We start from the raw sequence: 23,498 nt of genomic DNA, 5'->3' as shown, positions 1-23,498 counted from the left end.
TTGGCCACACCTCAGGCTCTGCCAAGAGAGGTCTAACAATTTAATATATAGTTATATATATTATAGCTATATAGTTTGCACTCTTGTCATTGTTACAATGACAATACATTTGAAAATTTTAAAATTGAATCTAATATTATTGTTATTTATAATAATAATAATAATATTATGATTTATTATTATGCTGTTAAAAACTGTCCCCCAGATGCCAGAGGAGAACCTGTTCCACTGCAGGGTTTTGTACGAGGACTCTGTCTATGCTCCGCTGCGTGGCCGTCAGGAGCTGGAGGAGAACGTGGGCATCTACCTGGACGACAACTACGAGCAGATCACCGTCCCCGTGCCCCACTTCGGAGGCAGCGACCCTGCTGACATCATCCACGATTTCCACAGGGTGAGGACCGAGACACACACACACACTGTGAACACACATATTCACATGATGGCAATGCACACACAGAGCAAGCCACTCGGATCAATCTGTCCAACTGAGGTTTAATTTCCTTACCGACATAACCGTGTTACTGTTCTGTAAGCCACAACTGAAATGATACAGTACGTCTCTAAAATGGTTGATAGCAGAGTTTCCCCAAAAGACCACAGAAATACATTTCCTGGATCAAAACTTTGTTGCTCTACAAAACCATAAAGATGTAATGGAAGTCTCTGGAGTTGCCAATGCGTCACAATGACACATGAGCCGTGCTAATAAGATAATATAATACAATATAATAAAGAGATGGAAACACAGATTCCTATATACATACTGACATATCTACAGGAGGCAACTGATATCTTCAGATATTAACAGAGTTATGTACACAATGACAGACTGTGAATCATATTTCAGATTGCATATCAACAGTGCATGTGTGCAGATCTTGTACAGGGATATACAGATATATATGTACAGGAATATACAGGTATATGTGTACAGGAATATACAGGTATATGTGTACAGGAATAGAGTAGCGTATTGTCCCAAATATAAGACCTTTTGTTTTTGGTCACAAATTCCACCTGAAAATGTGAGGTGGTATTATCAACGCTGTAGGGACTGGAGGTGTTCAACTATATTTAGCCTCGTTCCCAGCAAGCTAGTGTGGCATGTTTGGTATCAGTGGATTAATCTGATATTGCTGCTTGGCGCTAGCATAAAAACTGGGCCCGCTGCCGCCTTCAAAAGACTGATGTCAGATGATCCACTGGCTCATAGGTTCCAGAGAGTTGAAGTTAACCTGTTCCACTCGACGGGGTCGGTACCGACCCTTTTTGACATTATTATCATATAGGCATATTTTTATGAGTGATGAAAATAATTTGTGATTTTAAAATCAACCGTTTTCAAGTATTAACATCACTACTATGTCACAAATGCATGTAGAATGTAAAACGTTAGGTTGGCAATAGTTTAGCAATAGGTTAAAAGTGTACTTATATCATTTTAAGTTTTCTATTTGCGATCGTCTATTCTGACCCGGAACCGGAAATGGAAATGTTGAACCATCGGAATTGTAGTTTTCGCTAGCTATCTGCCAGCGTTGAAATTTCTCCGATCTACACTTCCTGTCACATACTATGGTGGTTCAAAGTTCAGCGTTCTGAATGAATCATATCAATAATTATGATTCGCGATAATAAGCTACAAAAGGTAACGTTTTTGACAAATATTGAAACGCAGTCAGTTTCTCCACACTATTGTTACCATGTAGGAAGAATTAGATCTGAAATTAGTTTCAAAATGGTTACACTGTGGGGGAAATAAAATAGTACAGTCGATTACAGTAAATATCAGTATCTGTTATTATGCACGCCTGGTGATACTATATCCAAATTGAACTCGGCCATTTGAAAGATACTATATGTATATATATATATAAATGTGCGAATTGGCTATAATAAGGTAATGTATAAGCATATATTCTATATTCTATAATAATATTTCAAATTGCATTGGTCCGGATGGGAGAATTCAGTACTGTATATACAGAACCTTCAGTTTGATCATCTTCCCTTTATTAATTTCCTTAGATCTTTTGTACACATGATCTCAAGAGGGTACTGAATGAGCTCAGTGGCAGTTTTTTAAGTTTGGTCATTATTATCATGGTTTTATTCACTGTCAAAGATGAAAAGAAAAATCATAATTCATATTTTCCTTTGTTTCATCACAATTTAAGCAAGCCTAGTAATAGACACAATATTTCTGACACTGAGAATACATTCATTGAGGTCCATAGATGTTCCTAGATACCAAGAATATGCAAATAGCCCTTGTAGAAGTGGAGCAATATTCCATTTACCTAGGTATACATTTTATGCAGATTTAAACTCGTTTTTGCTTTTATTCCATTTTAATATCCCGGATGTTGTCACAGAGCTGTATTTTGGATGGAAAAGGCATATTGGGACTCCGAAAGTACAGACGAGGGGCATAAAAAAAATAAAAATACATTTATTAATCGTCACTAGAGGCCCACGGGCCACGGCCCGGTCGTTAATCCGGCCCTGAGTAAAGGAATATAGCATCAGCCAATGGACATATCAATCTACCAGATGGCGATCAAATAACTGGGAAATTCTTTTTGGAATCCAACCGGCCACAGGTAAGAGCGATTTGATGTCAATTTCTATACTGAACTCGACGACATCGCCAACACATCAAATAAAAACTACATATTTTCCATCTAAACGTAAACAGCCTAAGACATATGCTGGCCGAAATAAGACAACTGTTTATTAGCGGTAAGGTAAACATACTATGTTTTTCTGAAACTAAACTAGATTCATCAGTAGCAGACCCTGAAATAGAGTTGGAGAATTATTCAATAGTCCGAAATGATAGGAACAAGTATGGAGGTGATGTCTGCATGTACATTCATAAGGACACCAAATGCACACCAATGCTCAGAGGACCTGACATGGACAACACACATAGACTCAGTCGTAAAAAAGGCGAAGCAACGCCTCTACCACCTGAGACAGTTAAGGAAGTTCAGAGTATCTGGGAAGATACTCCAGTCCTTCTACTCCGGAGCTGTAGAGAGCATCTTGACTGGAAACATCACTGCCTGGTATGGCAACAGCACGGCACAGGACAAGAAGGCCCTACAGAGAGTGGTGCGCTCAGCCGAGCGTACCACGGGTATTGCACTACCAACCCTGCAGGTCCTATACAACAAGAGGTGCAAATCCAGAGCCTGCAGGATAATGAAAGACCCTCACCACCCCAACAACAGCCTGTTCATGCTGCTGCAGTCAGGCAATCGCCTGCGAACACCAGTAACGAGGACAGAGAGACATCGGCTCAGCTTCTTCCCCCAGGCCATCAGAGCCTTGAACACTGAACTCTCCACGCACAAGCACACATGAGCACACACACACACACTGTACACGCTCACACACTATCAGCCACTTTAACATGAGCACACACACACTCATGCTGCACATGCTCACACTTATGGACACTTTACAAAAGGAAAGGTCACTTTAAGAATAGTATAGTAGAGCTTGAGATTGTATAATATAGCATTGTATAGCAGTGTACATAAAGACCCAGTGCCTCATCCGTAGCTAACAGTGTACTGCACTACCACAGGACCTAGCATGTCCTGCCATTCTCTGTAAATAACTCATGTACAGATACCGATATGCCAGTGGAGGTTTCTCTATGACAACACGTGAAACACAAATTGACTCATAATTCATAATTATTATTAATTTACATATACCTATATATATATATATATATATATATATATATATATAAAAAAAAAAAAAAAACTATATATATATATATATATTTTAAATTATTATTATTATTATTTTTGTTTAATAAATGTTTTCCTCTGTAAACAAAATGCCAGTGAATTTTTTTTTCTTCAAAAATGGCCAAAATTGACAGCTCTGAGCAGGCCTGCACTGCAGTATTGCCTGCAGTAATTATTCGTGAAGAAAACTTCACAGGTGTGACCCATTGTTAAATAAATAATAAATAACAGCGAATCAAAATAGGCTATTAACTTCATCTAAGCACGGTCTGTGCAGTTAAACTCTTGCCATTGAATGGAGGGTTGATTGATTGACAGCCCTTGACATCCAATACACGGAGGTTGAATATGATTGGCAGCCTTGCAAATCCAATCAGAGATTTCTGCATTGCAAAGTCAAAATGGGTCCAGCTGTATGTCCGGAGGATAGGTTTAGCTCGGGCCAATCTCAAGTTTCTTAAGTTTCTTTATTAGTTGTCATACAGAAGTACAGAATACTTTTATACAAAATGTAACATAAAGAAGCATTTTGTATAAAAGTATTCTGTACTTCTGTATGACAACTAATAAAGAAACTTGAGAAACTTGAGATTGGCCTGAGCTAAACCTATCCTCCGGACATGCAGCTGGACCCATTTTGACTATGTGAAAGTTGAGACTATGAGAAAGTTGTTGTTTAGTAGTTAGTAAGCTGTACATCTATAACAAGTCAAGTCAGGCTAAATTAAACTTTGCGCCAACATTAGGACCAAAGTATAAACCAGCAACTGAGCAACATGAAGAAGTGGATTTATGCATCTGGATCAGAAAAAACGTTGTGGATGAAAAAGTAAGTAGGCTACAGTGCTTGTATGCTAACAGTAGCTAGCCAGCTTAGCCTACATCACAATGATAATCACCAAGCTAACTTACTGTACACACTGTAGGGCTGGGCAATTAATCGAAACAGAATCGCGATATCGATTCATAGACCTATGCAATCTCATTTCTAAGTTATGACTATTTTCTTTTATTAAAAAAAAACTTTTTTTTCTTTTTTTTTTTTTTTTTTTTTTTACTTTTTAAATAATTTTATCTGGGTTGAACATGATTTGTGGAACTACCTCTGGTGTTGTGGTCGTGGTATTCACTGACCTTTGGGAAGTATTTCGACATGCACATGGGTATCTTAGTGGTGTAGTGTATCTTGTAGACCAGGCCCATTGCAAGTTGCTGTACTCTGTCGTCTACTCTAAGCCATCCTAGGTTGTCAAAGTGGACAGGGGTGAGGTGGGTTTTAGGAGTAAGGTCAAGCAGTAGTCTGACCAGTTTGTTTTTTGATGTTTTGTAATCTTGTTTTTAGTGCCTTTGAGGTGCTTTGGTACCATGAGGTGCAAGCATAGTCGTAGTACTCTTGAATGAGTGCTCCTGTTAGAGTCTTCAAGGTATTCTTACAGGTAGTGAAAACAGGTAGTGAAAACAAATAGGTCAATATAATTTACTATCTAACTAACTGAAATATACATTATTCATTATTCACAGTATCACAGTATCCACATAAGGTGCAGTATGCATAAGGTAGTGTTATTGTCCTACTTGGGTTCCTATTAGTTCTAGATCGATGTCTGGCAGCAGTCGCTGCCCACTGTTGTGGAGCCTGATGGCCACTGGTATGAAGGACTGTCCGAGGCGGTTAGTTGAGTGTCGGGGGGGGGGGGGGGTATGAGTCTGTGGCTTCCTTGTCACCTTCACCTAATATGTTTTGATCTGGTCAGGTGCGCTGTCACCTAAAATGTTTTGATCTGATCAGGTGCGCTGTCACCTAATATGTTTTGATCTGGTCAGGTGCGCTGTCACCTAATATGATTTCATCTGGTCAGGTGCGCTGTCACCTAATATGATTTCATCTGGTCAGGTGCGCTGTCACCTAATATGATTTCATCTGGTCAGGTGCGCTGTCACCTAATATGTTTTCATCTGGTCAGGTCCGCTGTCACCTAATGTTAATATGTTTTCATCTGTGTCCACTGACCACTGACACAGTGGGGGATGTTTTAAAAATATTATTTAATATATAATATAATATAATAATTTGTGCTTCACCTAAAAATTTGGTCAGCAGCCTCCACTGCGATATGCCCTACTTTGTTTACTTGTTTATTGCACAATGTCGCTCTTGGTTGGATTCTTATTATATATTATTACTATTGTATTATGCACATCGTTGCGGGCAAGACCCCCCGCATTTCACTGTATACCTGTATGCCGTGACAAATAAAACTCTTGTATCTTGTATTAACCGTACTGACCTATATCATGAGGCTATTGAAACTGTATGGGTGGAAATTCTATTTGAAAGGGCTAAATCTGTTCTAGTCGGCACAATTTACAGACCGCCAGATCAAAATGGCTTTTATGATATGCTGGATGTGTGCTTAGCTGGAGCTGAGGATGCAGAAAAGATTCTTATTGGGGATTGGAACATGGATATGCAACAAAAACATGCACCCGTCTTCAAATCCTTCAATAGGTTTTGTGATCTGCACAGCCTCAGCCAGCTGATCACCCAACCCACACGTGTATGAATCAACTCAGACTACCATTGACCTCATCCTGACCTCTGACGAGTCCAATATCTCCAATAAAGGGGTTATAGCATGCGGGTTAAGTGATCATTATATGATTCTGTACCCGCAAAAAGCTAAAACAAAAGGCCAGCTGCCACAAAACAGTCACATCTAGAGACCTCAAAACCTACTCTAGCGAGGCCTTTAACCTTGAACTGGAGAGCTTGGACTGGTCAGATGAGCTCAATGGTACACTGGTTGAAGAAACATGGCTTGGTTTTTGTCATGTACGAAGGTCTATTGACCATACAAGATAGTAATCTGGGCAGGTGTTACATGAGCAAAAAACAACCCCCTCAGTAGAAAAATGCTTCTCAAACAGTCCCGGGTAGGCAGATAGTAAACAAAGACGTTTTCAAATGGTAAATTGGTTTTATTGTAATGTGGGGGTTTCAACCCACGGCCTTTTCCCAAAGGGAAAAGGAGATGTTATCAGTGGGGATTTCAACACACAAAGGAAAAGGGTAAGGGGAGAACAAACAAAGTGAAGAACAATAATAAGTAAGGCAAACTCGAACCACACAACCACATGCCACGTGGTTGGCAATCTGGGACCGAAGGAACACCACTCTAACCATGCAGTTAACCGTGTAGGACGAATCTAATATGGCCAACCATATACCTACCCCCCACAGGGTTTGGTCCACGCAGGCAGCACATAATCAAAAGTCCACATACCGTGGCAATTGGCATAACCAGCAAAGTAATAATTACTACACAAACAGTGGCAACCAGAGGCCACCTCACTCCACTTGGTCACTGGCAAAGTGACACCATGACGCCCCGAGACGTGTGTGTGCTGTCAGGTATTTGGCTACCCATCCCTCTTGAGCTAATTGCCAATCAGCTGTCATTCATTAGCAATCAGCACTCTTCAGTAGGGATGGGCAGCACCTGACAGGGAGAGAAGAGACAGCATTAGCTCTCATGTTTACACACACACACATCATCTACAAAACATAACACATTAAATATACTAACCTGATGTTCAGAAGGTGTCATAAATACAGTAATAATGGTAATGACCAACCCACGTACCCAAGGTACGTCACACCTCCCCCATAAGAGCGAACCTGTAGGGTTAGCAAAACATTATTACTTATTACCCAACATCCGATTAGTACCACCCACCAGGGAAAACAGAAACAACCAAAACAAAATTCTCCTCTCACAATCAATGCACGTATGCAAAAATAGACGCGCAGTGACGTCATTGAAAACTGCATGTAGCACACACCGACTACCGAATGCAAACCGGTCTCAAAAATGCGGTGAGATCTAACTCACAAAAAACCATGTCAAATGCACATGGTCAGCTACACACCCAGCCTCCACCGTTTTAGAGCTCGCTTTAGAGTTTTTCTGCTCGGGCGACCCTGCTTGACGAATGCAACTTCAGGTGGTAGCGGTATGTCTTCCATCATCCACTCTCCAATAAAGGGTTCGGGAACTACCAGCTCCCCCTGAACGCTACATACAGCAACCTCTTCCATCTCCAACAGATGGCCCCCTGTCCTCGGCGAGAGCCGCCTCGCCACCGACAGAGTCACTCAACGACAAAACTTGAGTTCGCATTTCGTCCTGTGCCTTGGTGACAACACAAGCAGAAAACACATTGGGGTGATTATTATCAACATTATCACAACACAAGTCAGCCATTGGAGCCTTTTCAACCCCCACTACAGGAATCACACTCTCCCCAGCAAACTTGCTCCCCACGACAAAATCAACACTCACACCTTTTGGTTTCTGGGCTGACTTTGTGATTTTGTCCTGTCGCTTCCTCAGCGTACGACATCCTTTCACCACATGGCCTGTCTCTTTACAATAATTGCACACCACCGGTCTCCTAGACGGCGGCGAGCGTGGCCGGATTGCCGACTCAATCAACGCATCGCACAGAACTTTCCCCCCAGCTATATCATTTCCCATGATAAAATCAATTCCGGCTACCGGAAAAGAGGAACGAACCGCCACGGGAAAACAACCTGTGACTAGTTTTGACCTCACATGTATCATATGTAACGGAGAGGGCGTGTAGCCCATCTCTATTCCGCACACAATAGCACTTGTATTACAAGACGACTCCACATTTAACGGCAATACATCCGCCAGCATAAAGGACTGTGAACCACCTGTATCACGAAGGATCCACACCTCGCGCTGGTCACAGACCTTACCCGACAGTGACACAAAACCAGAAGATATAAAAGGATCAAAACAACTGTCTGGTTTCCCCCGCCCAGGGCGTGAGACAGTGCTAACCAACCCCACTACCTTTGGTTCCTGCGCTGGCCTGTCAGTATTTTGCCGATCGCGCACAAATGCATAACAGTCCGCCACCAAATGACCTGGCTTGCTACAATAATTACAATGTCTCTTTTCTGACGGAGGCGAGCGTGGTCGAAATGATCGCTCGTCGCCTCCTACATACACATCATTTCGCACAGAACCATGTGATGCAGAAACATTTTTGTGGATCATTGCCAACTCGTCACACAAAACTGCAGCTTCCTGGAGGGTAGAAACCTTTCGCTCCTCCAACTGTATTATCATGTGTTCGGGCACAAATTTTTTTAATTGTTCCATGAGGATTAACTCGCTCAAAGCCTCGACCCCATCCACTTTACACGCTTCACACCAACGAGTGAACACCATACGTTGTTCATGGGAAAATGCGACATGTGTTTGCGAGGGAGCTTTCCTTAGTCCCCTAAACCGCTGCCTATACGCCTCCGGCACCAGTTCATATACGCGCAAGACAGCACCCTTCACTTCCTCATATACCATGCTGTCCTCCTTTGATAAAAACTGGCATGCGTCTTGAGCCCTACCCGTGAGCCTATATTGCACTAATAGTGCCCACTGATCCTCCGGCCAATTCGCAGCCCCCGCTACCCGCTCAAAATTCTAAAAAAATGTCTCCACCTCAGATTCTCGAAACACAGGAACCATAGCAATATGTTGCCCAACATTAAAACTGCCATGGCCACCTTCAGATGAGGGTAAAGAATAGCCAACACTCCCCAGCTCCATCCTCTTCAGTGTAATCTGGAGCTCCCTATCTCTTTCCTCCCTCTCTCGTACAGCTTCCCTGTTTCTCTCAGCAGCTCTGTCCTCTCTGTCAGCTGCTCTGTCCTCCCTATCTCGTACAGCCTGCCTGTCAGCTGCTTTGTCCTCTCTGTCAGCTCTGTCCCGTCTATCTCTCTCAGCTGCTCTGTCCTCTCTGTCAGCTGCTCTGTCCTCCCTGTCTCTGTCCTCTCTGTCAGCTGCTCTGTCCTCCCTGTCTCTGTCCTCTCTGCGCAACAGCACTCTCTCCTCCATCTGGAGACGGGCCAAACGCAGACTAGAGCGCGCATGGCCAGAAGACGTGGAGTCTTTATCCGAATCGCCCGCGGTCTCACTTTCAGCTCCGGCCGTACTACCATCCTTCCTAATAGCACCATCATCCATGTCAAGATCACGTAAGGGAGAGTTAACCCATTCGCCAGTGTGTGCAACCTCCTGATCACTATGACTCACTACTCCCTGAGCCGGGCTTAACACCTGTTGATCCACCAACCCCGCTATAACAGCTGCCTTCATATCCGCCTTGGATTGGGAATTTTGTACAGCAATAGCATAATGCCTAGCAATAAGGCCTAATTCCGCCTTAGTGCAACCTTCCACTTGACCCTCTGTCGGATCCGCTATAAAGGCTTCCAAAACAAATGCCGACACAGCCATAGTATGTTTTTGTGTGTGAGAAAAAAAAATATATATACATATATATCACGTCCTCACTTAATTAACCATGACCGTGCACAATAATAATAGACACATTCTGCTTTCATACCTCTTAACCAAAACAATCCAACTGACCACATCTACTAAATGAAAATAATAACAAATGGTCCTAACCACTCAACTAGGAGTCACCTGTGTCACTCTAGCCTATCCCAGATAAACTACTCCACTAGATGGATGAGTTCAAGTTCAAGTTCAAGTTCTTTAATAGTTGTCATACAGAAGTACAGAATACTTTCATACAAAATGCTTCTTACTGTTACGCTCCAGAGACTGTGCTAGACAAGATAGTATCAAATAACATAATAACATAATATAGCATGAATTTAGAAGAAGAAAAATGAGGTCACAGTGTTCGGTATAGACATATGTACAATGTTCTGAGTTACCATATAATATACAATACACAATACTATGCAGTGTACTAATGTACAGTACTATCTAGTGCAAAGCAGAAATGGGATGAGGTACAATTTTAGGTACAATTTACAGTAAGGTGTACGAGTTGTAGTGCAATCCTTCATCCATAAATATAAAGTGTGGGGAGTGGGTGCTACAGTGTGTTTGTTTAAAGTGGGTGTGTGCTATAAGGTGTGTGGAGTGGGTGCTACAGTGTGTTTGTTTAAAGTGAGTGTGTGCGTGTGGATGTGTGTGCTATGTGCGTTTGGTGGTTGTTGTTGTGTAGTGTTCATTCATTGTTCGTTTAGCAGCCTGATGGCCTGGGGATAGAAGCTTCTTCTGAGTCTTTCTGTGCTCGCCTTGAGACTCCGGTATCGCTTGCCTGACCGCAGCAGTTCAAAGAGGCAGTTGTTCGGGTGACTGGAGTCTTTAATGATTCTCTTAGCCTTGCCCTTGCAACGCTTGTAGTAAATGTTCTGGAGGGTGGGGAGCCCCCCTCCAATTGTGCGTTCGGCTGAACGTGTCACTCTTTGTAGTCTGCTTCGGTCTTGTGCAGTGCTATTCCCAAACCAGGAGGTGATGTTGCCGGTCAAGATGCTCTCTATTGTACATGAGTAGAAGTTCTTAAGGATCTTCTGGCTGACTTGGAACTTCCTTAGGCGCCTGAGGAAGTAGAGGCGTTGTCGTGCCTTCTTCACAACACTGTCAATGTGTGTGGTCCATGTCAAGTCCTCGGATATGTAGGCTCCGAGGTACTTAAAGCTGTTGACTCTCTCAACCGGTGCCCCGTCGATGCTGAGGGGGCTGTAGTCCTTGACCCCCGACCTCCTGAAGTCCACAATCATCTCCTTTGTTTTGCTGACGTTCAGGGAGAGGCTGTTTTCCTGGCACCATCCCGCCAGGACCTTGACCTCTTCCAGGTAGGCCCTCTCGTCGTTGGCAGAGATCAGGCCCAAAGATCAGGCTACAAATATCTTCAGTCGCTTACCGATTTCATTGCGCACTCCACCGGAATCACGACTCGTGCCCCCCACCCTCTAGCCAAGCAGGTGACCCCCCCGTTACCTATGTGGCAGAAAAATAGAATGGTTAAGAGCATCACAACAATAATGGTTTACATCAATCAACTGTGCACGGACAATGGACCCCTACCAATACCAATTTAGAAAACGCTATCTTATTACACCTGACATGCTTCAATCGACAAGTCACCCCGTTATTTCACCAACAAGGAACCATACAATTGCGCAAACTTAACGAGCCCCCATGTCATGTACGAAGGTCTATTGACCATACAAGATAGTAATCTGGGCAGGTGTTACATGAGCAAAAAACAACCCCCTCAGTAGAAAAATTCTTCTCAAACAGTCCCGGGTAGGCAGATAGTAAACAAAGACGTTTTCAAATGGTAAATTGGTTTTATTGTAATGTGGGGGTTTCAACCCACGGCCTTTTCCCAAAGGGAAAAGGAGATGTTATCAGTGGGGATTTCAACCCACAACACACACAAAGGAAAAGGGTAAGGGGAGAACAAACAAAGTGAAGAACAATAATAAGTAAGGCAAACTCGAACCACACAACCACATGCCACGTGGTTGGCAATCTGGGACCGAAGGAACACCACTCTAACCATGCAGTTAACCGTGTAGGACGAATCTAATATGGCCAACCATATACCTACCCCCCACAGAGTTTGGTCCACGCAGGCAGCACATAATCAAAAGTCCACATACCGTGGCAATTGGCATAACCAGCAAAGTAATAATTACTACACAAACAGTGGCAACCAGAGGCCACCTCACTCCACTTGGTCACTGGCAAAGTGACACCATGACGCCCCGAGACGTGTGTGTGCTGTCAGGTATTTGGCTACCCATCCCTCTTGAGCTAATTGCCAATCAGCTGTCATTCATTAGCAATCAGCACTCTTCAGTAGGGATGGGCAGCACCTGACAGGGAGAGAAGAGACAGCATTAACTCTCATGTTTACACACACACACATCATCTACAAAACATAACACATTAAATATACTAACCTGATGTTCAGAAGGTGTCATAAATACAGTAATAATGGTAATGACCAACCCACGTACCCAAGGTACGTCAGTTTCAAAACCAAATTTTCAACAATACTAAACGACATGGCCCCCCTAAGAACCACCAGGGTAAAAAATCACGCTGAGCCGTGGATGCACTCCGAAATATTGGCCGCTATGAAAACCAGAGACAAAAAAATGCTCTGAGTTTCGTAAAAATCAGTCAAAGCTTACCAAAAGCACGAGCAGTGAACTCCAAGCCCACGTGACTGAACTCAAACTGGAAAGAAACAGACTAAGAAATGACGTAAACTGCAAAAAAGAATTTCATCAATGACAACACTGAGGAAAACAAACCATGTGAACTTTGGAAATTACTCAATAATCAACTAGGCTGCAGTAAAAAACTCAACCAGATTTTCAAACATAAACATAAAGACGGACAACACGCTCATCACAGACAAGCTGGATGTAGCCAATTACTTAAACATTTTCTTCACAAACATAGCCACAACACTGGTAAACAAACTACCCTCCCACTCAGGGCATTTTGGGGTAGAACACATCATAGCCTACTACAAAAACCTAGGGGTCTGCAAAGACGATTTCAAACTAGAAATGGTAACAACAGCTGAGGTACTCAAAAAACTGAGTGCCCTCCAACCTAACAAGGCCACTGGCCATGACAATATCCCCTCCAAATTACTCAGACTCAGCAGCCGCCATCACCCCAGTCATCACACACATAATATAAACCTCTCCATAAAACAGGGACACGTACCCAAAGACTTCAAAATTGCAAAAGTAACACCCCTGCACAAAAAGGGCAGCAAATTAGACCCAGGCAACTACCGCCCTGTTTCTATCCTTACCTCCATCTCGAAAGTCATGGACATTTTTTTATACGAACAGGTCGAAAAGTACCTCGCGGAAAAAAATCTAATCTACGAATTCCAATCTGGCTTCAGAACATCCCACTCCACTGACACATGCCTTCTCTATTTAAACAACTACATCAAACAAGAGGTGGACGCGGGCAAATACTGCGCCATGGTCATGCTGGACCTACAAAAGGCCTTCGACACTGTCAATTAGGGATGTCCGATATTATCGGCCTACCGATATTATCGGCCGATATTGGCATAAAAATGTGATATCGGAAAATATCTGTATTGGTTTTCACATTTTTTTTTTTTTTTTTTACATTTATTTAACCTTTATTTACCCAGGCAAGCAAGTAAGAACAAATTATTATTTTATTTATTGTCAAAGTATGCATAATGTTGTGTTAATTACACGACAAGAGATATGAAATGTTAATTACCTGACATTATTCCGTTTTTTGGGGAGGGAAACCCTGCATATATCGGTATCGGTTGATATCGGTTTCGGAAATTAAGAGTTGGACAATATCGGTATATCGGTATCGGTAAAAAAGCCAATATCGAGCATCCCTACTGTCAATCACACCATTCTGATTGACAAGCTAAAAGCAATTGGTTTTGATAGTTTATCAGTGAGCTGGATGCAATCCTACCTGGAGGGGAGAGAACAGATGGTGGAGGTAAACGGTGAGCTGTGGTGTTCCACCGTTACTGTTCCTAATTTATGCAAATGACATGTCGTCAGCTTGTGACTGCAAATTGTTCCTGTTCGCGGACGACTCAGCCCTGCTGGTCTCTGACAAGAACAAGTTACAGGTTGAAAAAACCCTCAGCTCGGAACTAGGCAAATCTGCATCTGGCTTGCTGATAACAAACTATCATTACGCCTGGGTAAAACAGAGTCCATTCTCTTCGGTTCAAATAACAAACTCAGCAAGACCGATGGCTTCTCAGTTACAGTGGGTGACAATATTGTCACAAGGAAAGATGAAATTGCATACCTAGGTTCCATCCTAGAGGCAAATATTTCCTGTGACAAAATGGCATCCAATGTAATAAAAAAAGTCAACCAACGAACTCGATTCTTGTACCGGATCTCCTCTCTGGTAAACAAGAATACCCTGAAGACTCTGGCAGGAGCACTCATTCAAGGGTACTACGACTATGCTTGCACCTCATGGTACCAAAGCACCTCAAAGGCGCTAAAAACAAAATTACAAACCTCTCAAAACAAACTGGTCAGACTACTGCTTGACCTTACTCCTAGAACCAACCTCACCCCTGCCCACTTTGACAACCTAGGATGGCTTAGAGTAGATGACAGAGTACAGCAACTTGCAATGGTCCTGGTCTACAAGATACACGACTAAGGTACCCATGTACATGTCAAAATACTTCCCAAAGGTCAGTGAATACCACGATCACAACACCAGAGGGAGATCCACAAATCATGTTAAACCCAGATTCGGCTCAAACAAGGGACTAAACACGTTTCGCAATTATGCCAATGTGGAACGCCCTACCCACAGCTGTAAAGGAATGTGAATCACTACCCACTTTCAAAACCACTCTCAAAGAGCACCTACGAGAGACTGCAATTCAAAACTGGCCCCTGTAAATGTCCTAACGCAACCCCTCCAATGTACAATAAATGTCCTATTAAACCCAATAATACACGAGACCCTCTTTTTTGGACCAAGTAAGGTTTAGTCGATAATCCAATGTACAGTTACCCCGCCTACCCTGATGTAAACAAGACGAAAGTCTTTCTCTGGTCTGCATCCCCTTAACAATTGTGTGTATTGAGCTGTACTGTATTGTACCCATTCTGCAATCTGTTAATACAATTTTCAATCACTCAAGCCTGATCGGGCCTTGTTCTCATAGCCATCCACCCGGTCAGCGTATTCAGCGTATGTGGTTGCAATAATGAATGCCGTTATTGGTAATCAATAATCAGAAATGACTTCCCCTGCGCCCCCCCCTTTCATGCATTCATGGTGGAACATGATACCGATCATATGCATTTAGATTTTTAACTCTAGCTTGTGTAGGGCCGAAACAGATGTAACGTTATTAGCTTAGCGCCCTATAACTAGCGTTGCAGGAATTAATTATACCAGACCATTCCGATATAACGTTCTTATTCACGACGCTATAAAACGGGAACATATTGATGACAAAATTATTTCTTTATGGCATATTGAAGGGAAGGTTTATACTGTCAATTGACAATGGACACATAGCAATAATATAAAATATAGATTTAGCTCTACAAACAACCTCACGCACAGTGAAACGTTGGCCTCCTAGAGTGGAGCCTGTCTAATCCCAATGGCCCTGAATGTGTTAAGAACAAGTTAACCAAGGTCTAGTTTTCACTTTCAGATATACATGATGTTAGAAATAGGCTGCAGTTGAATTACATTTTTATTTTATTTAAATAAATAATATATATATATTTTTATTATTATAAAATAAATAATATAAAGTTATCTTATGTAAACATATATAGCTACCTTGTTTTATTCAATGTGTTAATATTGCTCGTACATTCTGATCAGATTTTCTTTATAAAAACAACATTTGAAAAGAGTCTTATATTCCAGTCAACATGGTATTTGCAGAAATATATGTTTTGACTACTCTTGTTTACAGTGATGTTGTTCTCTTTGCTTTTCCAGGGACTAACTGCCTATCATGACATCGCTCTGGACAAGTGCTACGTCATTGAGCTCAACACCACCATCGTCATGCCACCACGCAACCTCTGGGAGCTGCTCATCAATGTCAAGGTAACATTGCTACTGTGATCATTGACTGGAGTTCATAGTTGACCAACCTTTTTATTTTAACGCTGCATCACTCGTCTCACTACACCAGGGTTTTATTACAGCTATGTCACTCGTCTCACTGCACCAGGGTTTTATTACCACTGCATCACTCGTCTCGCTGCACCAGAGTCTAACCTCTCCATCTCTCGTCTCGCTGCACCAGAGTCTAACCTCTCCATCTCTCGTCTCGCTGCACCAGAGTCTAACCTCTCCATCTCTCGTCTCGCTGCACCAGGGTTTAACCTCTCCATCTCTCGTCTCGCTGCACCAGGGTCTAACCTCTCCATCTCTCGTCTCGCTGCACCAGGGTCTAACCTCTCCATCTCTCGTCTCGCTGCACCAGAGTCTAACCTCTCCATCTCTCGTCTCGCTGCACCAGAGTCTAACCTCTCCATCTCTCGTCTCGCTGCACCAGAGTCTAACCTCTCCATCTCTCGTCTCGCTGCACCAGAGTCTAACCTCTCCATCTCTCGTCTCGCTGCACCAGAGTCTAACCTCTCCATCTCTCGTCTCGCTGCACCAGGGTTTAACCTCTCCATCTCTCGTCTCGCTGCACCAGGGTCTAACCTCTCCATCTCTCGTCTCGCTGCACCAGGGTCTAACCTCTCCATCTCTCGTCTCGCTGCACCAGGGTCTAACCTCTCCATCTCTCGTCTCGCTGCACCAGAGTCTAACCTCTCCATCTCTCGTCTCGCTGCACCAGGGTTTAACCTCTCCATCTCTCGTCTCGCTGCACCAGGGTCTAACCTCTCCATCTCTCGTCTCGCTGCACCAGAGTCTAACCTCTCCATCTCTCGTCTCGCTGCACCAGAGTCTAACCTCTCCATCTCTCGTCTCGCTGCACCAGAGTCTAACCTCTCCATCTCTCGTCTCGCTGCACCAGAGTCTAACCTCTCCATCTCTCGTCTCGCTGCACCAGAGTCTAACCTCTCCATCTCTCGTCTCGCTGCACCAGAGTCTAACCTCTCCATCTCTCGTCTCGCTGCACCAGGGTTTAACCTCTCCATCTCTCGTCTCGCTGCACCAGGGTCTAACCTCTCCATCTCTCGTCTCGCTGCACCAGGGTTTAACCTCTCCATCACTCGTCTCGCTGCACCAGGGTTTAACCTCTCCATCTCTCTTGCAGAAGGGAACATACCTGCCCCAGACCTACATCATCCAGGAGGAGATGGTGGTGACCGGTAAGGTGCACAACATGCATCAGCTGGGGCCCTTCATCTACCGCCTGTGTAACGGCAGGGACACCTACCGCCTGAAGCGCCGCACCACCCGACGACGTGAGTCCTGGTTGAACGGGAGGGAAGAGACATTTTGATATCTCGCTCTAGTCTGTTATTTTGACTCACCTAGATTTCTACAGTCAGCTTTTAGCTAACCTGAAAACCTTTTGAATGTGTTGTTATTGATGACATTCCTTCGTTGAAAGCTCCCCAGCCACTACCTGCAATCTGACGCTTTAAAGGGGAATTCCGCTGAGATTTGTTTTTTTTTCTTTCCTGCACTATGTAGTTTGAGTCGTTTTTGTACCTGTGAAAAAGTCAAAATAGTGTGAGATATTACTTTTAAAAGTGAATTAATGGAGTGTCCCAAGAGGAAAACTGGATCCCTGGAACATACTATGAAGCTAGTTGTTGTCCCATTTGACTGCTTTATTTTATTTATTTATTTGTATTTCCGTGACAAGACACTACATATCAAATTATTATTACAAACTCCAGATCATAACAAAGTGCTTTGTGTCTTCTCCCAAGCTTTATGAATAAAGTTATTCTTTCATAATCATCCATCCAAAAGAAATTTGCAGAGATGGAAGACATTTTACTGAAGAGTGCATTTCTTAACTTCCTCCACCCATGCAACACTAGACATGTTTTGCAAAAAAATCTGTGAAACCGTTGATAAAGACTCTTTAAATTGTATCTGAATCTGGAGATTTTCATCTCTCCGTCAACATTTTTATTGTATCTCTCCGTCGCCCACAGGCAGTGTGTGGAAGTAAGGCCTAGAATCTTTAAATATCTAGATTGGTCTATTTTCCTTTCCGAATGCAGACTGCATCTAATCCTCTGTATCGCTCAATCTTTCAGTGAGCTTTTAGCCTATAGCTAATGGAAATGCAAAAAAATGTCACATGGGCTGGGAGGACCAATAGTTTCTCTCTACTCAGTGCGCTCTCGCAAAGCGAGCCGTCAGACAGACATGCGCTGCTCGCTCATAACAGAGCAGCTATGATTAGAACAAAATGGAAAAAATACATGAAAACATTGTTCAACAAGCATTGGAACTTGTTGAGGATGATCCAGATAATATAAATGAAAAAGACTCTGAGCCAGAATGCTGGGACAGTGATGATGACAATCATAGTGAAAGGTTTGATGTGTTTTAAGTAGGGATGTTCGATATTGGCTTTTTTACCGATATCTGATATACTGATATTGTCCAACTCTTAATTTCCGATACCGATATCTACCGATATATGCAGGGATTCCTCCTAAAAAAAACTGAATAATTTCAGGTAATTGACATTACATATCTCTTGTCGTGGAATTAACACAACATTATGCATACTTTTGACAATAAATAAAATAAGAATTTGTTCTTACTTGCTTGCCTGGGTAAATAAAGTTTAAATAAATGTAAATGAAAATAAAAATCTTTAAACCGATACCGATAATTTCCGATATTACATTTGAATGCCAATAATATCGGTAGGCCGATAATATCGGACATACCTAGTTTTAAGCTAGGGTTTGAAGTAGCCTACTCTAGTATCAATTTATCTGACAACTATATAATATATTGTACAGCTTCAATGAACATTGGGGGACATTAGAGAGGGGGGTACATTTATATATTTTCAGTTTTCACATTGTCTGCTAAAAACACCCAGAACAATATCCAAAATAAATTGCTGTCACTCACTGAGGAAAAAGTGTATTTGCAACCAAGGCATCTTCTCAGGTTAATGTTGGTCACCAATGATTTCTAAAGGATAAGAAACGGGTTCTAAACATTTGTAATAAATTATTCTAGACAACACTTTGCTAAACAGACTATTTCCCCCCATTGTTTTATAGGTTTTAAGTTATGACCTCTGCTTTGGAGGGTCTCTGAGATGGCAGAAGGAAACCGTATGGATTAGAACATCTACAATTATGAAACATAGTTAGATAATGAGGACAAATAAATATCTGGGGTCTATTCTTTTGTTTTGATAGGTAGGATCATTTCTACCGCAGAATCGCAACCAAAAACTTATTTTCGGTAGAGTTACCTTTTTAACACTTTCAGTGCCAGCCATTATCTCCATCCTTGTAGTCAATGGGCCACACTTTAAAAGATAGGCATTTTCACTGTGTGCCATGATGTTTGCAGAGCTATATCTATATTATAGCTATGGAGACAATACTATGGCTCATTTGACAGTCACTATCTCTCGTCCAACATGTAAAAGAGTAAAATTTTTCATGTATACGTTTGCGTGTTATCCCGTGGTGAATATTGTATAGTTTCAGAGTGATCCTGGCTAATTCCTGGAAGCTGCGTTATGGAGCGCTATGTGAATTTTGCTAAAGGTGTTCGCGTTGCTCGCCTGGGGTAGTTTTTTGATGCTCTGATCGTCATTAGCGGCATACGTTTTAGAGTATGTGACATATGATCGTTGCGATCTATGTGAAATCATTGTTGGATCAAAGTAGGATTGATGTCATATAGTCCTTACCTTTACTAGGAGGTATCCCAAAAAGAATATTCCAACTGTCTGATCACGATTTCCAGTATTGGTCCCTGACATGAACTGGCACAAAATATGCATGAAGTGGGGCACCCTCGTGGCGCACCGCATAGTGCCTCGCACACCTATGCGGCCGTCCTGGGTTCACCTCCCACTCCCGGTGAAATTTGCCGCATGTCTTCCCCACATCTCCTCCCATTCACCCCCTCCTTTGTCGGTCCTGCGTGACCAATATAAGCTGTAAAAATGCTAACAAAAATATGCATGAAGTGTGCTGAACGCGTTCCAAAGTACTCTGATGAAGCGATTCAGTCGCCTGAGTCCAAATTCTCCGCCCGGACTATATATAATGTAACACAATGAAATAAGGTTTCAAAGGGTGGGCGATACTGCCACCTAGCAGGATTCGGCCGGCATTGCACTCTCTGCGTCTCAGACTGAGTCCAAATGATACAACGAGGTCCGTGAGACTGTAATGAATAAAAAAAATCAAATAAAAGAAAAAAACTATGAAAACGATCAAAAACCCGACTATACTCAGGTTTTGGCGCTCAACGCATGGCGAGATAACCTGACTATAGTCGTGGTTGGCCGTGAATGAGTTAATGGATGGGAGTGGATTTAAGAGTTTTACCCATTTTTCCTTCTATGGGTCATGAATGCTCTCATTTAGAAAATGTTTGTACAACTGACTGGTTGGGAGATATGTTAATTTGAAAATTTAATATTTGGCCTGATGGAAAAGTGGAAAAGCTATGGGCTCACGAAAATCAATAGATCTCTTCCTCTTGGGATCATGAATGTGTACAGCAAATGTCACGACAATCCAGCAATTACTTTTTGAGATATACTTGTTCAAAGACAGAATGGGGGGTGAAAACATACCCTCTTTGGTGGAGGCAAGTCAAACTTGTGCACGTCAACAGTTTTTGAGGGAAAGGACAGTGTTTGTCACTCAATTACTCTTTACTCTTTCTCTCTGTCCCCCCCCCCCTCCCTACAGGCATCACCAAGCGTGAGGCGGAGAACTGCCACCATATTCGTCACTTTGAGAACACATTTGTGGTGGAGACTGTTATCTGTGACGAGGTGTAACCACCTCCACCCGGCCTCCACCCAAAGGCACATCCAGTCCCACCACCACCCTCCTCCTCCACCCAAGGGCACACCCAGTCCCATCTCCTACCTCTGTAGCTCCCTCCTATAAATATTAACTTTGTCGTGTCTTCAGTCTGGTTTCTTTTTATTAAATTTATTTTTTGAATGCCTTCCATTATTATTATTCTATACACAGCCTTATGTTAGATTCCGTTTTTGTGTTTTACCTAGAGGTATGTTGCAATACTATGCTTTCTGTTGTGTCACTGGATTTAAAAAAAAGTTTTTTCCATGTAGCAAAAAAATCATTCAGCCAGTAATAACGAATAACATAAATAAAAAAAAAATTCACTCCCCTCTTTGGGGATTTGTGCGATGGCTGCTGTTGTTAGGGGAGACTGCTGTCTCAAGGTGTCGTCAAGGTGACTGTTGTTTAACCCTTTGCTCTTGAGATTGCCATGTCTCCCTGTTTGTTCTATATCACGCTCTGAGGTGTGACAACCTGCCTCCCTCGACAGAGCCCCCCCCCCCCCCCCCCCGAGCCGAAGTTCCTACCTTTCTTTTCCTTTCAACATGTTTCTTCTATTCTTGTGTCCTCTTCTCCGCTCACTTGCTTCTGTCCTTTACTCTTGTTTTCTTTTGCTATCTTGCTGTCCAATCGTTTTCATGCCCCTCCCTCCCTAGAACTGATGACAAAGAGAAAAGGGCACGTTGGTTTCTACATGCCAGCGTGTCAAGCTGTGAAGTAGGCATTATTTAGACATCGTTACCATCATGTGAGGTTCCTCACCTATTTTTATAACAGTAGGCTACTGTAGACCTGCTGTAGCTGGGCCTTGTCCCATGCAGGCAAACATCCCCATATATTTACTTATTTATTATACTTATTTTTTTTTTCTATTTTTAAAGGGAGCGTCTAATTTTCTTTTATTATTATTTAGTTTTCACTATCAATTTTATTATAGCTATTTATTATTATTATTAATAATATTATTTTAGCTCACTCTTTATCAATGCATTTTATTAATAATATGTTTAGCTCATCAATGCATTAGTGAATGGTTTTAAAATGCTGTGTCTTTGTTTCCCTCTTGCATGTGTGTTTATCTAATAAGGGAAATAAACAGCACTATTAGTAATATTTTGTAAGGACACGTTTCAAGCCTTAGTCCACAGTTCAGAGGCTGGACTAATGTCATTAATACTGAAAGAGCTTACGATAGCATATATGGTACTATTTCGTTAAAAACCTTTTATCTGTATATTTTTTCTGCTGATGAATTCTGTCTGAATAAAAAGTAGTCAAAGTACCTAGGGTACAATTGTGATTGTACAGTGATTTATTTTTTTTATATTCCCACCACAGATCTTTCATGACTGTTCCTTGTCATCTTGCCGCGTTTCCTGTCACAAAATGGCAGCCTTCTCGTAGACCCTGTTCCCATGAGAGTCTGATGAATTCACCAACCAGGGTTTCCGACCCACTTTGATTCCGCTGCACCAGCCCACATCCTCCCGGCTATTACTGTTGTGGCTCGTTAACACTATCGTGTCCCTGTGTAACTGCACCCCATTACTTTAGACTGATGGGGGGGGGGGGGGACAGTTTCCTCATTTAACTTTTCCGTCAAGCCAACTGAAGAATCCATTGTGATCGCCGGCCATGGAAAACGCGTGGATTATGTATTTACAGTACCCAACGCTGAATCAATAAACGCGATCGATATTTGGAATGGCGATCAGGAATTAGAATAATCTTTTTGGATAACATCTGATCTGAGGTAAGGAATTTATTTTACCAGTCTTAGGATAATTAGAGCTTTTTTCACAGATATATCAACGTGTCCCATATGTGTGTGTGCTCGCTGATCAGGAAATGAGAGAATCGATATTTCAGCCCGCTTCTATAGCGTGCATAAGCACACATATACTATCGATAATCTAGCGTTTATTTGAAAACGATTCATAAATAGGCCGAAAATGACAATTTTTGTGTATGCCAGAATATTCCAGTAAATGCCGATTATCACGGAATCTTTATACCGTACTTTTCGCACTATAAGCCGCACCTGACTATAAGCCGCAGCAGCTAAATTGAATCATGTGTACATATATAAACCGCACTGGACTATAAGCTGCATGTGTTTTAATGTTTAATTACCATATGTAAGGAGTGGAGCTTGCAGCTTAATTTGACTCAACACGGGAAACCTCACCCGGCCCGGCCACAGAAAGGATTGACGGATTGATTGTTCTTTCTCAATTCTGTGAGTGGTGGTGCATGGCCGTTCTTATATTGAGCTTTAAGTTCCCACCTCTACAGAGAATGACTCCCATTGGGACACAATACTG

The 23,498-nt window shown here is 42.4% G+C and overlaps 1 protein-coding gene across 2 annotated transcripts in view; it reads left to right on the top strand.

Moving 5' to 3' along the window:
* Positions 1-22,462, top strand: part of itm2ca (integral membrane protein 2Ca) — a 105,893-nt gene extending 83,431 nt beyond the window's left edge. For both annotated transcript variants that reach the window (XM_084313916.1, XM_084313915.1), the window contains exons 3-6: positions 206-394; positions 16,166-16,276; positions 17,442-17,592; positions 21,052-22,462. In XM_084313916.1, coding sequence (XP_084170042.1) covers positions 206-394; positions 16,166-16,276; positions 17,442-17,592; positions 21,052-21,143 — 543 coding nt within the window. In that variant the 3' untranslated portion in view covers positions 21,144-22,462. The remainder of the gene's footprint in view (positions 1-205; positions 395-16,165; positions 16,277-17,441; positions 17,593-21,051) is intronic.
* The last annotated feature ends 1,036 nt before the right edge of the window (positions 22,463-23,498 follow it).

Source organism: Notolepis coatsorum (assembly GCF_963971535.1).
Source record: "Notolepis coatsorum genome assembly, chromosome: 1".
NCBI lineage: Eukaryota > Metazoa > Chordata > Actinopteri > Aulopiformes > Paralepididae > Notolepis > Notolepis coatsorum.
The sequence above is the reverse complement of the archived record's forward strand: the minus strand, read 5'-3'. Positions and strand labels throughout refer to the sequence as shown.